We start from the raw sequence: 17,833 nt of genomic DNA, 5'->3' as shown, positions 1-17,833 counted from the left end.
GCTTTTAAGTCTCCCACACTGATGAATTGCTGTGCTCACAACCTTAACTACATTAACGGCGGTGCAGTCTGGTGCACTGTCAAATCACAGCAAGAAAGTTCTGGGCTCAAATCCAGCTGGGGCCTTTCGTTGTGGAATTTGCATGTTCCCCCTGTGCCTCCGTGGGCTTCCCTCCACATTCCCTGGCTTCTCAGCACAATCCAATGACGTACACGCTCTAAACTGGCTATAGGTATGAATGTTTAGTTTTTTTGTCTGAGTTAGCCCTTCAAACACTCTATGGCACCTGGCACCCCCAGCACCCTGTTACACCAAATTGGATAGAAGCTCAGGCATTAACAGTTGGGAACACAGTTAAGGTTTCCCATCCATTTTCTTAAATGCTTCAGCATCAGCCACACAGACTGGTTGATAACATCTGGTTGCTAGAGAAAAGTGTGTATTCCCCATCTGGTTGGTGAGTGGTTGCTGGCAGTCACAAAAAGGCTACTTCATTAAAAGCCTGCTTGTGATTTCTTTGATTGCTAGCAAATTCAAATGGTTTCCCATAGTTTGGCATGTCTACAAACACTCACTACCCACTTACTAAGTGGTACTCAAACTTGAAAAAGTGCAATGTAAACCAGCCTCAGATGTCTATAGGCTTTTGTGACTAGGACCCAAGTGGTTAAGAAAATGGTAGGATAACCTTAAATATGTTCCTAACTTTTTCATAACAAGGTCCTTAAAAAATCAAACAAGCTACTATACCCCCAGTGTTACTGGAATTAGAAATAACTCCAGTGTAGAGGTAGTAATTCAGTAGTTAGTTCTAAAAATGTAACAAAACATGGAGCGCAACTTAGGCTTTATTACATCCACGAAATAGTGGCAATAAAATACAATGTTGACTCATCAAAGTGGAATTTTCTTCACATTTCCTCTCAACGTATTACCCTAGGCATCAACATAGAAAAAAAGTCATATTGTGAGAAATGAAGAAGCTGAAACAAGATTGCAAGACTGCAAAAACCAGATACTATGTGTGTGAAGAGCTACAATGAAATTGCTCCACTGCTCTTTCTGTGCGACACATCGTATAATATCATTAAAGTGCAATTTAGACATTAAATTACAGTTGCCTTCTCCCACTTTTAGAGCCCCCAGTATTATTTCAATCAATCAATCAATCAATCAATCAATCAAGGCTGTATTCGCCACGTGCAGGTTGCCCTGCAGTGAAATGGGACACCCCCCCCCGACCTTACACACACAACACAGACATCACATGGGGATACAGGTCGGAGATCAGTAGCGTTACAGAAAAAACACTGAAATATACACTACAATGGGAAAGTACAAGAGGAAAAAAAAGAGACCTCTACTCATGCTGGGCTCCTGGAAAAAAAAATCATTAAACCCCCAGATTAAAACCAAACAAACAGCTCTGATTACAATATCATCAATATTGTTGTGGTGGTTGCAGTTGTGTGTCCTAAGCTCCACATGACTATTTCATCAATTAGCATGTATATTGGTAGCTCAAATGCAAATAGAAAAAAGCCCTTGAAGGTGTGTAGTTTTCAGAAGAGTTTGCCAGCAGGCACACTCAGGGTATAACATTAATCAAAAGACACCCAAACACACATAAACTAAGCCTACTTACATTGTTATTTTTAATTTTAGAAAATATTTATGTGTTACATTTTGTGGTACTGTTGGCATATTTGAGACCTGAAGACAAAGACGATTATAAGAATACTGACATACCTCTGAATGTATATTCCTAATGATAAATAAAAATATATTTATTATTCCTCATTCCTTAATGAATGTTTGGTGTTGTCTTTTGAGAGCATAGATTGCTGTCAGATTGCTTTGTCTGTCAGTTCTAAATTTTGTATTTTTTACTGTGGTTCTACAACATACTGGCCAAAATAATAACAAACCCCTTACATTAATTATCATTTCAGTCTGTTAATTTTGTCCTCACAAAGACAGAACAGGCAGCAGTTTCATAAAAAAAACACTGACATCCTTGAGTCAGGCTCAAATTTGCATTTTAGGATTGTAGTATAACCTTAAAAGTTTGATTTCTTTCCTTTAACTGCTTTTTCTTTTCAAAAGGAACGTCTGTCATGAAGGTTACTGCATCTGATGCTGATGACCCAACATATGGCAGCAGTGCCAGAGTGGTGTACAGTGTACTGGATGGAGAAAAGTTTTTCACTGTTGATAAAAACAAAGGTAAGAGGACACATACAACACTCAATTAACCTTAATTTTTCCCTTTCTTTCTATTTTTTCTTTCTCCATTTTCTTTCATCAATATTTTAGGAAATCTGAAGAGACCATAATGGCCAAATCAATTAAAATATGTCAAAACACACACTTGTATGTGTATGTATGTATGTATGTATATATATATATATATACATATACAAGTGTGTGTGTATAGGATATAGATTTAAGTAAGGAGGATCTTACTGGTGTAGAGCCTATAGAAACAGTATGGCCTACCCCACAATCTTTCAGGACTGCAGGAAAAAGCCTGTTGGGAGGGATTTCCTCTCCAGGGAAAAGCACTAAGGTTTTAATGATTCCTTTTTGGTCTCCACCAATTTGATTCGGTCAGCCCAGGCACCTGGATGATAAATGGCTCTGCCTTGGTGGGACTAGTCAGGAGACTAGGTGGTTCATTCCAGCTTCTGCATCATGACCTCTATTCCACCTACCTCTCTCCCTATCTTGTAGACAAACAGGCTAACCTAATAGGTGTGAGTCAAGAAGGTCAAAATAAAGAGGAGACAAAACAGCTGTGAAATCTACCTCATTAATATCACTCTCACTCACCTTGACAACAAACTCAATAACAAGTCACTGTTTTTTTTCTGTTGCTTTGGCAAAGCTGAAATTGCCTGAAGATGTTTTTTGATTATCCAAGTACTGTCCTTTTAGCTGTTTTAAAATGTTTAAACCATACTATTTAATCTCCCCTTTACAAGCACAGTGGATCATTATATTATAAAAAATAAATATCTAGATTTTCTCACCCATTAAGAATTCTATATCTTTATATGCTATTAAATTTTACCAAGAAGCATCAATAACAACAGTAAACTTGCGATGGTATACATCAGCCAAAACTGCAATATAAATCCCAATAAGTTATGAAAATGATGAAATAAGATTTTCTGCTAACTAAATTGTAACAATACTGAAAAAAAAAAACAGTTTTTACTTAATTATGCATATGGTTCATAACTATCAATTAAGCACAACATGAAGTGAAGTGTAGAGTGCCATTGGGCACTGAGTATGCCTTTGTGCTTCTAGATGTCATTCAAGCTTATATCTGTACTCTCTCAAACGGGGCTTCTTTATTTTCAAGGCTCAAAATAAAAAGGAAATAAAAGCAACACAGGTGCTGTCTATGAATGCAACTGCCAAAAGTGAATAAGTAGAGTGCAATGGCACCTGTGGTAAAAATGTGAAAACAGCACTATGTGTGCATCATCAGTTTTTAAAGCCACAAAGTAGCAGAAGGAATGAAGAGGTGACAGGTATAAGTCATCTTTTTTTAGAATCCATGAAGTGGGGAGACTTGATTATATTATTTATTTATTTATTTATTATGTTAATGCAATGAATCACTGAAGCTCCATTTCACAGTTGGTGTACACATTCCGGTCATCCAGTTACAGTGTTTAATCTTAAGGGGGGGTGATACGCTCTGGAGTATGAAGTGCATAGAGTTTTTTTTTTACTTCTTTGATAAATAAAAACCATGCAGATTCATCTGCATATATAGTTTCTATACCATGAAGTTGGAGCACCACTGCTGTATACTTGTTAGAGATTGTGGCTTTACTTTCGACAGCCCTAATTTAGATGCATCCCCTCTGGCTTTGTTGGATAAAAGAGGAGCATGTCATCTGTCTCCAGCCCTAACTCTATTGCTGCATGTACTGTATTTTGGTTACTCATAGAACAGGTCCCAAGGCTAAATGTGACTGGAATCTGTGAGTTGTATACCCAACACAATGCAACCCTTTGGGAGTGAGACAGCACACCAAGACCGAGGAATATATCTATAGATTCTGATGCGAAAAATCCCAAGGGGTAACGTGGAATTATACTACTGCTGCAGAGTAAAGCAGAGAGCTACTGATATGGCTAATGCTGGGCCAATAAGGAGAGTGTCTCTTTTTAAACAGACCATGTGTTTGTTACATATATATATATATATATATTAGGGGTGCAACGATATTCGTATCGATATTGAACCGTTTGATACAGTGCTTTCGGTTCGGTACGCATATGTATCGAACAATACAACATTTGTAATTTATTTTATCAATTTTCCTTCTGACGATGCTGTCTGTGTTGAGCGCTCAGTGAATCTGTGTTCGACTACTCCGCCTAGGCTGCACTGTCGAGCGCAGATCCACTGAGCGCTCCACACAGACAGCATAGTCAGGAGGAAGAGCACAGGGCAAGCTAGCGAGACAGAAGTTAAGCTCTCAGCAACATGGACCTCCCCCACTCTCATTCAGATCTGGCGTTTGGAATTATTTTGGTTTTCATGTGACATATGACCCTGAAGGTAAGCGAGTCATGGACTAAAGTAAAACAGTATGTTGGATGTGCCATGCAATGCTCAATTACATTGGTGTGAACTAGTGTGTTAGCGCAGTTAGCTCGTTAACGTGTTGGCCGTCTAGCCCCATGCACGGAGCGATCGGCGGTAGCTCGTTAACGGAGATTTGCCGTGTTGTGGCGTTAAGGTCATTTCAACGAGATTAACCTGAAAGCACTAGTGGGAACACAACGAATATGACTGCACATTTACGCCGACATCATCCTAGTGCAAAGACAAAAACAACAAGCATGCTACTAACTTTAGCCGAGTCATTTAGACAGCTGTTAGCACATGATTCTCCTTATGCTGCTGAGAATATAGCCCAGAAGAAGCGGATAGTATAGCTTTTATTTTGGAAAGAGCCATTTCTCTGTAATAAACTCTCTTTTCCAAAGATGAGTGATTCCTCAATCAGATACAGGGCTTGCAATATCGCTAGCCCGACGTCCCGGAGCTAGCGATTTTTTCAGTCGGGCTACCAAACTCTATCTCTTCCCTGCCCGTCGGGCTATTGTAGGAAAAATATATGTCAATGCTTTTGCATTCTTTCAGAAATGTAGCTGGGTAATTATGTCATTGGCATCGGTGAGCCACTGTCAATATGTGACATATTGAAGTCGCGTTTGAATTTGCGCTTGTTTTTTTGCTTTCACTTTGCAATTGTGCGAACTGTGTATAGAGAGCGACAGTACTGATCTGTGAGTGATGATAATTTGTGCACCAATTCCTCTGACATGGTCTTATTAATCGTTAGCTTACTATGCAAACATGACAAGTGAAATCTCCCACAGCAAGCTTAAACATGTGAGAGGTTGATCGCGCAGAGAATCGCTGAGCTTATGTGAGTGCGTGTGTAAAAGCAGCAGGAGAAGTTATGACAAATCAGACTATAAGGCAAAAAGAAAGTGCAGCTTTATGGTTTCATGGACAAAAGAATTTCTGTGGCTGCAATATGACGAGCTAAATAACCAGGGCTGCACATAAGTGGTCCGCAGGTGCGCATTCGCTGTCAAAATAAAAAACACGCACAAGGGTTAGGGTTAAATTTAAAAACTGTACTTTTGAGTTAAAATATATATTTATAATTTTAATAAATGACAAATTAAAAAGGCATGAACATTTTTTTTGTATCGAAAAAATATCGAACCGTGACACCAAAGTATCGAACCGAACCGAACCGTGAATTTTGTGTATCGTTGCACCCCTAATATATATATATATATTCAACAGAGTCTTTCACACCGTGCTATTAAATTCACACAGTCACTATTAACTGTTGTCTAAAATAGCCATTTAATGAACACTGGTTAGGATTTTTTTGTTATGAATTATAAACAAATATTTGTCACTTCTTTGTCGTTTTTCTTCTGGTGTAAGCCAGAATTTGCGATTTTAACTTATGTAATACTTCTGCTGTTACTGCTACAAAACATGGTTTCCCAAGCACTGGAAACTGTGCAGTTCAGGAAAGCTGTGTCATGCCTTCATTGTCCCTCCATATATTATTCATCTTAATACAGCTAAGCCATAAAATGGTGTATGTGAAGAGTCACCAGTACAACATGGTCTCTCCCATCCATTCTGTTGGTAGAAGAGAAATGGAACGCATTGTACTTTTGCCTCCATAATGCAGTACTTATCACAAGTTGATTCTCAGACTGAGAGGAAATATAATTGGTTTAATGCACAAGAGCTAACCACTAATGCAACGCTTCCAGTGGTGTCACTTGCTAACTACTCTTCCTCTTTCTGCCACTCTCCCTTAAACTCACTTCTATCTCTCAATCATTAGGAATCATCATGACAGCAGTGGCAGATTTGGATCGTGAGACACAGGATCGTTACGAGTTGGTCGTCAAGGCAACAGACATGGCAGGACAAATGGGTGGTCTCTCTGGCTCCACCACAGTGACCATAGTGATCACGGACGTTAATGACAACCCACCACGCTTTCCACAGAGTGAGTGTATCCTGTGCATTCTCCCACTTTAGAAAAAAAAGATAATGAGACAGAGATAGAGAGAAGCTAATGACTGGCAATGTGGGTGAAGAAAATGAAAGCCAAGGCACAAATTACAACAACATACAAGAAAATTGTATACAACCTAAAAGCCACTAAAAATATGCAGTAGAATAGACGGCCTGCATCCTCCCATACATTAAAAATAGCTCTATATATTGATAGACTGTACATTGTAATGTTATGGACAGGTTCTTTTTCAGCTGAATGTCTTTGATGCTCAATTTACTCAACAAAATATATTTAAAAAGTAAAGTTTAATGTGGCTAAAAATATTTTCTCTCTCTTAAACACAAAAACACACTTAATTCAGTTGAGTAATAGTCTTCTTTAGAGCAAACCAAAATGTCCATACAGCATACATTGGTCTTTAAAATAAATGTACCAATGTGCAAATAATTGGTATATTGTAACAGTCCTAACTGACGTATGATTGCATGTCTGAGTAAAGTAGTGCATTCCCTTCTTGTCTTTTTTTTTTTTTTAGCTCTTTCTTCATTCTGCTTCTTTGGATTTAAACTAATGCTGTAACCCACAACAGTATTACTTTTGTAAAAGCTACAGATGCAGCATCTGACAGTCTGTTTGATTGTATTTGATATGTCTCCACACACCTTTTTCTTATTCCTGTATAAATCTTTTTTTTCATCTCAGTAAATCATATTTACCCAGTCAGAGGGATAAACCCTGTAGGATTAAAGTTCCTCGACTCTACAATATAGTGAAGAAATAGAATCTGAATGCAGCTTCATAAATAAGGAGGATGAGATATGATGTGTATATGAGATATATGACACATATATTTTGGCGAATAACTTTTTCGTTTATTTTTTGTTTATTTTATTCTTGCAGTATTTTACAATAATCTGTGATAGATCTCATTCATTTTGGTCTAGTCTTTAGAGTCACAGCTGACAATGTGAGTATGGCGACAAGTTTTTATTCTTAGTTAAAGATGGTTTAAATTGCAGATTATATGATATTGGTCAAATGATATGATGTAACACTAGGGTTAATTCTAATAGGTAGAGGGCTAGGGCTAGTGGAACTGTTAATATAGCGCTATGCTTTCATAGCAAATGTGAGAATAATAATGTTAATGTATGTGAATGCTCACTAATAACTGCATGAAGTCTACCTTTTTCAGTCCTTTCCTTTATAACTTTTCATTGGCACTCTAACCCCTGTTTGCCATTTCTTCCCTTCTTTAACAGTGCTTTACTTTATCTTTAATGATATCTCATCTACTTCCTCTTCCCACTTTTCTCTGTCTATTTCCTATCCATCTCTTCAGCGATTTTCTTCCCTCAGCCCTTTTCTACCTATGGCTATCCATCTATCTTTCCCTATCTTTCCTCCACTAGTGTTTTTTCTCATTTCTGTGTTACTTTTGGATCTCATCTTTCTTTTGTGTTGTTTTGTACACCAAAAATCTGGATCTTGGTTTAACTGCCTCTATATTTTCTACCCTTGGGCCACATACTTTATTTACCAGAAATGTACCAGTTTTCCGTGTCAGAGGGGGCTGCTGTCGGGACACCAGTTGGACGCGTCATTGCCACAGATGCAGACATGGGAGAGAACACAGACATGAGCTATCTGATCACAGATGGAGGGGAGCTCTTCAAAGTCACTACAGATATGGAGACACAGGAAGCTGTTGTCTCCATCAAGAAGGTAGATTTAAATGCTAAGAATACATTTTTTGTGATACAATTGTTCATACAAACAGACTTTTAAATACAGTCCTATTAAAAAATTAAAGAAAATGCTTTTATGTCAAGGAAAAAGTGAGTATATTTCCCACATTTGCTACATTTATTTTTTTCCTTTGAAATAAATAATAAAAGTGTTTCTCATAAATGAAAGAATCCTTTTGTAACGTGTGCATAATGGTAAACTCAACAAGAAGACATCCAGCTAGCAACAATGCTTTGGCTTCGCTGGAATCTCAATAACATGATAATGTAATATGTTAATATGAAGTGACAATATAACTTAACAGTTAGCCTATGCTATGGCTATATTACTGCTCTGGAATTCACTAAGCCTTTTCAAAGATATATTCTCAAACAGCACTGGATCTGTGCACATCAACAGTCTGTACAAACCTGTACTTTTGTAATCTTTCTTTGTATTTCTCCTTTTTATGCTAGCCGCTGGACTTTGAGAACAAACGGACACACAATGTTGTTGTGGAGGCGGTTAATAAGCATGTGGACCCTCGTTTTGTGGACCTGGGCTCTTTCCGTGACCAGACCATTGTCCTGGTGAGCGTGTCGGACACAGATGAGCCACCCATCTTTTACCCAGCCGATGGCACTATCATGGAAGTCCAGGAGGACGCCAAAGTAGGAGCCCTAGTTGGAATTGTTACTGCAAGGGATCCAGATGTGAAGAATAAACCTGTCAGGTATGGCAAGATCAATAAAGGTAGTGCTATATTATTGTAGACCTAAAACACACTTAATCACAGCATTCTGCATCAACCGTTTTTAACACTGAAGATACTTTTGAAGTTGAAAAATTTCTTCAAAGAAAAAATGACTTTTAAAGAACTGTAGTTCACTAGGTGATACACATGTAGCTGGTGGGCTTAAAGACAATTTCCTTAATAATTTCTCTTGAAGATGAAAATCCAAACAGCATTGTTACGTTAACAATTGATGACAGTGTACAGAACATTTTTCTCTCAGATCAACATGTGTGATAAAACAATATAATCTAGTAATCTTGTGTTTGAAGGTCTTTGGTTTATATATCCTCGGAGGAGCAATTGCAATGTGAGAAGGGAATGTAGATAAGGTCTAAGATAGTCTCACTGGCAGAGTATACGGCGACACACACAGGGCCTGTGCAAATTACCTTGTGAAAGACTTAAAAATGCATGAGGCTCAGAGTTCTAGGTGTAATAAAGTAAAACACAATGGCAGCGCTGTCATTCACCAATGTCTTGGCAGCCGGCAGTCAGAATTATATGTGTGTCTATGAACATAAAAGTAGGCTTTGTGTTTATGCATGTGTAACCCAACTTGTGAATTATTATTAAGAATGACCGAACTCCCACTAGCCAGTATCAGAAGATCTAGGATCGGCAGGAGCCCAAGGTATAAACACCAGTAAGAAGAGACCACACCACAATATACTGTTCACAAATTTGTTATATTTGACACACAGCAGCTGCAACAATGTAATGAAAAAACAATAAAATAAAATACAAAATATTTCCCCCAAAATAACAAACTAAATAAAAGTGCGCGCATACAGCTTTCTCTGAGTCAATTATATGAGTGGATAATGTCTGATAACTGATGGATCGTTGGGGCCCGTTCAGTTTGTTTAATGTTTGTCCTACCACACTCCGATGAAGGAAGAAAGTTCGTAGTCCTGCAGGTATCTGAAGCTTCAATGGGAACGAAACTTTGGCTTCAATAAAACCTTGGCAAATCCTTTTCAATTTCGGGTTGGCTCGCCATCCAGTTAACTGGAACTGTGGAATCACTGCTCCTCGATGGGGCTTGCTTCAGACTGGGTCCGTCTGTCGAGTCATCCTTTTACCAGATAACAAAAAAACCTGACCTATAAACAGGTCACAGGTCCATATAGTCACATTCACCGTTGTGAAACAGCCACACTTACTTAAAACATTCAAAAATGAACAATAAGTATTAGTGTAACTCTATATCTTAATTCAGCTAGCTCTGTTGTACAACAAAATTATATCACTGCAGCATCATATCCTCTTAGATGAGCTATAATTTTATCAACCTGACGGCTGACAATGTTCTCAAAAAAAACACAGCTTCTATAGTTAACACTGTAGCTGCAGTCAGCAACTCACAGTAGCTCACCAGACTTGTGCATTATAACCAACTCAAAGAACACAACTGAAAATCTGAGAATCGGCGTACAATTGGATTAACTTGTTAAACATAAAACTGATTAGCACCATTTCTTTTGTTTTTTTTCTTAAACGTAATATGATTGCAGTCACTAGCCATTTCACACACAGAACACAGTCAAATTCTGCTAGCGTGAGCGCTAGCAGTTAGCTTAGCGGCTAGCGGACTCGCCGTCCCGTTAAGTCTGCCCTTTTTATCCTTAACAAATTAGGTTTTCCCCACTTTTCGTACTCACCGTTGACAGGGTGAAACTCTGAACAACCAAAAACAACTGCAGCAGACTTGCTTTTAACTCCTAGCGATTCGACTTCGGGAACATTAGTTTCTCTGGCACATGGCATTATATGAACAGGAACGAAATGGCAACACAGGATCAAGGTCAACAGCAAGGGTCACTGGGAGCTCATTGCTGATTGGCCAAGTTAAATGACAACAGATAATCTTATTGGTCCACATCTTCCTTTAAACATAAAAGAAAAAAGAAATGACTAAATTCTTTACATTATACATGAAAAAAAACTACTTTCCACTGCTCTTTTTTTCTAGCTGGGCTACACATGTGTCTTCACTAAGTTATTGAGACAAAGGGGGATGGGAGATGTTAGCGAGGAATTACCTACTGAATAGAGTTACCAAGCTCATGATCTCTGATAGCATATCCTCTATCAACTATATATTGATAGTTATCTATCAACTGTATAATTATACAGAGGAAATGATCAAATGCACGCTCTGTGGAACTGATTGGCAAGAAAGCTTTTGTAGAACAGACATTTATGTTGACTTGGTGAAAACAAGTGGCAGCTGGCAGTGGACAGCAGATATGTTCATGTGCTTATGTATAATTTAAAAGGAATTTATAGTACTTTATGCTTTCACTGCACTATATGCATGCATATATTCTACAACATATATCTGTATACAAACCATATCCATAAAATTCACACTGTAGTTTAGGGCTGTGCGATATGACCAAAATCTCATATCCCGATATAAGAATTCTATCCTCCCGATAACGATATAAATCACAAAAATGAGTCTAAGGTTTACTTTTTAGCACCTGGCGGCTCTTTTTTACTTCTCATCCGTAAATAATCTGCTCTTTCAGATGATTCATTTTATTTTGAAAAGTCTCAACAGGATCTTGAGCTTTATTGTGAAAGGTTTACGTGGAACATATACAAGTGGACACGCGATGGTGTTACCGTCGTTGTTGCTAACCACAACGCATAAAAACAGGTGCTTGTCCGTCCATAGTGTGGTTATATTAAATATAAGAGAAAGAGAGAACTTTAAGAAATTAATATAGCCACTACAGTGACCATCAAAACGATGAAAAAATATTGCCGTAAACAGTTTATTTTGCGCCACCATGAAATGATAAAATGAAACGATAGACGTTTTTATATCGTCATCCGATATATATCGTTATATCGAACAGCCCTACTGTGGTTTTGTGTGAAACTACTTAGAAGTGTGAAAAGCACCTAAAATTTGTGACATAGTGACAAATTACAACATTAAGTAATAACGGCCAATACTATTCAAAACTGTGTGGGAAGCAGGAGTGATTGGATTGTTGTAAATTGCAGTTGCATTGTGTTCCAAACAAAGGAGGTTTGATTGTCATGGTGGGAGAGACTGCACTGGGAGACTCTCCGTTGTAAATCTAATACAGCCAAATATGTGCCCTAAATGGGATGTTACACTAAGATTTAACAGAGCTATGCACATGATGACACCTATATATACAGAACCTATATTGTAGGTATTATGTTTATTTGTGCAATAGTATATCATGTTAGCACAGTATTTTAAAAACTTAGCTTTTTAAACAGTAAAAATATGTTAATGCTCTAAGACTGAATGATCACAATTAGTTTTTTTAATGACATTACATGGCATGAGTGAAATATAAACAGAACATGCTAATATTTATCATTGTTTGTTTGTTTGTTTGTTTTTCTAAAACATGTAAAATCAAAACCTGCTATGAATTTCTATGCTTTCTGTAACATGTAACCATGTTACTAGGTATTGCTGGCTGGTTTCCTTGACAAATAGGCTATCATGAGGTGGTTTATGTAGACTTGATTAAGAATGGTGTGTATGTGCAGAAAATAATTAAGAATAACAAAATATTTCAGCAGATTTTTGTTGACTCACCAGTCTTTTGAGAGCAGCGCATACCCCAAAGAAGGAAAGATGAATTTGTGTTTTTTTCTAGAGTGCACAATGAAAATTTAATGCATTTTTTTTTTCTCTGCATAAGAAAAGAACGAGTCAGTATATAAGGAAATATAGTGAAGGGGCATAGCTCTATTAGGGTCACAGAGCTTGTGGCAAGTCTCCTGTAAATGCTTTCAAAAAATGTTTCAACGCTTGTCATAACCATGTATAACTACTGCAAAATGTTATCTACAGGTGTCTTTTTTTAGCCTTTAAGACAATCTTAAAGACACAACATAATTAAGTTACTTAAAAAATGAAATGAATAAATAAATCATTCATTGTAATTATTCATCCATTTTTGTATTGACTTTAACATTTACATCCTAATTTTATTGTTTGTTGTAATAGGTTCTCCATCGATCGGACTACAGACCAGGAGATGATCTTTCATATTGATCCTGACTCTGGTGCCATCACGCTGGGAAAGATTTTGGACAGAGAGACTGCAGGCTGGCACAATATCACTGTGAAGGCTGTAGAAGCAGGTACATTGCTAGCCATTTCAAACTCTGAGTTTAACACTCTGTACAACCTAATACTAGTGTAATATTATTTATCATTAAATATTCTAATTTGCCAACTTTTCTGACCGTTTATTAGAACACTATAGTTTCAATTGGAAACAAAATGAGTTATTTTACTGATTTATTTTGACTTGTTTATCCTAAAGTGTGACATTAGAAGACCTAATGTTTGAATATTTCAAAGTTACTTGTGAAAGCAACTGTGTGCGTTCTAATGAAGCAAAAATTCAATTTTAGAAAAGTATCAGCTAATGTTGAAGTCAGATTACAAACGAGTTACCAAAAAACAAAGAAAGAAAAAGTTGTGTCCTTAAACTGGATTGTACTGTTTAAAGAGACAAGATGTAATTTGCCTGACATTTCAACTAAAATTAACAAAATGTACATGTGTTTGAGCAATTTGCAGCTGAATTTTTAAAACAAAAAAGCAAAATGATTGGCTAGCTTTGTTTACACCCAGTGCCTGCCAATGATTGTACAAGTTAAATTGGCTTTCTAGCATTTGCTGACTCCCAGCAGGGGTTATAAGGGGTGACAGACAACCTCAAACCAATGTCATCATTACTATTTCTTTGGTATATGACTGAATGGCTTTTATGTCTTTTAATATGAGTATAACTCGAGGTTTAACCTAGAAACAGCAGTAATATGAGCAGAACTTTTATGGCATCTTTTTAAGATTTGGTTTATTTGTACAGATTTTACAATTTGCGATAGATCTCATAAGCTTTAAAGACTTTGTCTTTGAGAGTAATACTATTTTCAATCGTTTCTTTCTAGACTTCACTGTTTTGACACACACTTTCTTCTACTTTTTTACATTTGAACACAGTGACAGAATATATCGTTTATTTTCATTGACCATAACAAGAAAAACTGTTGGTCGCAGATCAAAGGCAGCTATGCACTACTCTCGTTTTTCTTCCAGGAGAAAAATATAGTCATCGCTTTCTTGCTTGTCGATGAGTTGATGAATACATTGCTGAAAATGAATGAAGAGCTTACATTTTTTTCATCTCATTGGGTTCTTTTGTCACAGCAAAGAAAATGAAGAATGTAATAACTTGAGGAAGCTGGGGAAGTTATTACTATACCATTAGGAGCAAACTTGAAAAAGGAGAAAGCCTGGTGTTCCTCACTTTTTCAATCTTTTACAGATGAAGTGATTTGAGGGTTGCAGTGAAAGCAGGGGAGATTGCATTCTGCATCTAACTGGTATCCAGCACTACACATAGAAGCGGAAAAAAAATAATACCACAAACAAAGCTGAATTTAAAATGTCTTCATATTTGTTCCTCAATCATATTCCCCTAGACCAGTGGTTCCCAATCTTTTTTTGCTCGGCCCCCCTTTGTTTTACAAGAAAAATGTCCCCCCCCCTTCTCGCACACATGCACGCACACATCCTCCATCCACACACACCCATATTTTGCTCCATTGCGGTTTCTTTCACACCTCAAACACTTAGTAAACAATTAAGCAAATTCAAGTAATCTGCAATAAATGACAGGTAGTAATAAAATAAACTACTAACTCTTTCAGGCTACGTCCACACCTACACGGGTATTTTTGAAAACGCAGCTGTTTCGTCCACACGTAAACGGTGTTTCCTATCACCGAAACCGGAGATTTTTTAAAACTCATTTTTTTTCAGTTTACGTGTGGACGAGGAATACAGAGTTCCTCACGCAACGTCAAAGGTATGTGCCTTTTTTCACGTCACGCTGTGCGCCACGTTTACATGACATGAAATGCAGAATGGCAGATAGAGACGAATGCATATATACTATTACTGTTAATCTTACTATCCTCAGGTTTTACATGCTTACATATACACACGCAGTTACTGTCCCTCCATTTAGAAAGGCAGAGGCATCACGGTGTAATTATTTTACTGTAGTTGTTTTTTTTTCACGTGTAATAATATTCAACATTGCTATCAATGCATTTTTCAAAAAATGCCCCTCTGTGCAAAACTGTGGGACACTGTTAGTCCGTGATTTGAAGAGCCCAGCGCGCTCCCGACACAGGGAAAACCAATTCTGCAGGGGAGACCTACCTCGGCACTTGTGCAGGTGAAACCAAAGGGCAGATATGCTTCACCATATTTTCTAGTCTTTGGCTTAGAATGAAGTTGGTTTGGAAACATATTCAGCGATGCTTCACTTCCTGCTTTGCGTTTCTGTGGGCGCCCCGTGCTAGCAGTGGCCAAGTGTTTTGTTCCCCCTTTTCATACTGCGCCCCCTCTGCAATGGCTACGCCCCCGGGGGCGGGCGGGCCCCACACTTTGGGAAGGTCTGCCCTAGACTGTGATTACCCCAATAATCAATACTGCCCAATCTGAATAGTAAGCAGTCTCTTCCACCACAAACATTAAGACAAAATTAGCCTTTCTGAGTCCTCCCAGAGCAATTTAGAGCCTTTTGTGGTCTGCCTCTTTGTGCTTGGCATTATCTCATAAACACGTTTTAATGTTAATTGAACATTTAAAGCAACCGTACACCTTTCAATATCAGACATAAACACATGCCTGCACTTGAAAGATAAAGCCTCTCTCATTGCCATTGGTGGAAACATCCACACAGACAGAGTCAGTGGTCAATGCCATCAAAATTCCCATCCACTATGTCTCTTTATCACCCGTTCATGGAGTCCTGAGAGCTGTACACATACAGAAAGCAGACAGAAAGAGATAGAATAAGTAGACACAGAAAGGCCACAAGAGAGATGGAAATAGAGCGGGGGGGGAGAGAGGCATATACTTGTGAAGCTATGAGCTAAAGTATTTTAAGAAGGGACTTCATTTTCTCCATAATGATTTTGTTCGCTTTTTTATTTCGGCCCTTCTGCTCATTAAAGCTAGACAGCCACAAGGTCAGTGTGTCTGAGGACATTGTTAAAACTGGAAATTTTGTGGCACAACCCTTAATTATCCCAGTTCATTACTGACCTTTGAACTGTTGTACTGCCCATGTATCAGTATCGGACAAGTGACAACTGCTTCCTGACAATGCTTGGCGTAAATGCCCCAGGATTAACCTCTGTTGCAAAACTGAAAAACACCTAAATGTCAATTACTCCATATGTGCCTGAGTAAAGATGTTTTAGTTTCAAATACAAACATGCACACATAGTATGTCTTTGAAATCACCCAATTAAAAGGTGCAACATCTCCTGCAGACACTATCACTGGCAAAAAAAGCCTCTCATCTATGCACTGCTTGTCTCCCCTCCAGAAAACGCAGAACCTCCCGAGTACAGGAACAACATTTAATGTACTGTCACTAGCCACAGTACTCGTACTTCCTGACAATCTTCTCCGCAGAAACGTATCAGGTTAAGTTAGAGTGACATATAATTTTCGAGAACTGATAGCAAGTATGATATCACCTTGCAAAACTGCTTTTTTCCCCAGACAGGTAGGTGGGAAAAAAGAACATCACCCTGAGGGCAAAAAGATACTGAAGTAACTGAAAGTCTTTATCTCTTGCACCGTTGCAGAGAAGAAACATTTTCTACAGCATAACTTTTCTCACTTGCTGTCTGGCAAACAAAACACACACTCTTTGATTTTTTTATGGTGTTAGAACATTATTCTCTGCAAATCCAAATGAATCACACGTTTGTTGGAAGATGCTGAAGAGAGATCAGTATCTCTTTTTAGTCAAAGTTAGAAAATGCGAAGGTAAGATGAATCTAAAGAGCAAAGTATGAAAGGATTGTCAACTTTCTATGTAAAGTGTTCACACCTTTCAGCACTGACAATAAATGTAATCACATTATTACACTGCAACAGTATTCCATAAGGAAAATAACTGTAAATAGGATGCTTTAAATATTCACGAATAAGCATGTTCTGATGTTTTGGATTGTGCTAAGCTTGGTACAGCTCACCACCTCATGGAAGATGGACTTAGCTACTGTGATGTCATCCACTGGTTTCTAATGTCCTGCTTTGAAACCTTGAGAAGAACTGTTGTGCCATTGTTATCATGGTTGCAAAAAATGGGCATGATGAGGAAGCAGGTCTGACTGTGAATTCAAAAACTCATTGGCTAGTGACTTGTGATTTGACGTGTCATTAGCCAATGAGCGTGGACTTTAATATAACAGGTAATCTTCTATTAAAAGATAGACAGGAGCCCATAAGCTCAACGGGAAAGTGTTTACAGATCAAGACAAAAAACTTTTTCCCACAGACTTTCCCTGTATTTTTTACCCTCTTCAGTTCTTTCGGGACAATAATGGAGAAGCATATAAAACCAGCACATCTTTGAGACTTCTTAAAATGTTCTACTTGAAAAGATCTAAAAGGTTAATAAGCATCCCCGATAAAATGTAACAAGTTTTAAGTAATTGACAATGTTCAGGACCCATTCAATTTTTGTGCTTAAAAGCAATTGTTCATAACTAGCAATTCTCAGTCACACAAAATCAAGATATACTGAAGAGGGTCTGTGCTGACGGGGGTCTGTGCTGACGGACGTGGGTTACTGACCTGGTAGCCTGGCTGCCCCTGGGTGGGTCCGGGATG

The 17,833-nt window shown here is 37.9% G+C and overlaps 1 protein-coding gene across 1 annotated transcript in view; it reads left to right on the top strand.

Annotated features, from left to right (window-relative positions):
- Window positions 1–17,833, top strand: part of cdh22 (cadherin 22) — a 99,111-nt gene that overhangs the window by 41,920 nt on the left and 39,358 nt on the right. The window contains exons 3-7 of the mRNA XM_085353487.1: window positions 2,107–2,226; window positions 6,414–6,581; window positions 8,137–8,318; window positions 8,798–9,054; window positions 13,124–13,260. Of these exons, the coding sequence (XP_085209613.1) occupies window positions 2,107–2,226; window positions 6,414–6,581; window positions 8,137–8,318; window positions 8,798–9,054; window positions 13,124–13,260 (864 nt within the window). The remainder of the gene's footprint in view (window positions 1–2,106; window positions 2,227–6,413; window positions 6,582–8,136; window positions 8,319–8,797; window positions 9,055–13,123; window positions 13,261–17,833) is intronic.

The sequence above is a fragment of the Diplotaxodon limnothrissa genome, linkage group LG5 (assembly GCF_057381915.1).
Source record: "Diplotaxodon limnothrissa isolate DT_005_m linkage group LG5, D_limnothrissa_male_GT1.1, whole genome shotgun sequence".
In the NCBI taxonomy this organism is placed as follows: domain Eukaryota; kingdom Metazoa; phylum Chordata; class Actinopteri; order Cichliformes; family Cichlidae; genus Diplotaxodon; species Diplotaxodon limnothrissa.
The sequence above is the reverse complement of the archived record's forward strand: the minus strand, read 5'-3'. Positions and strand labels throughout refer to the sequence as shown.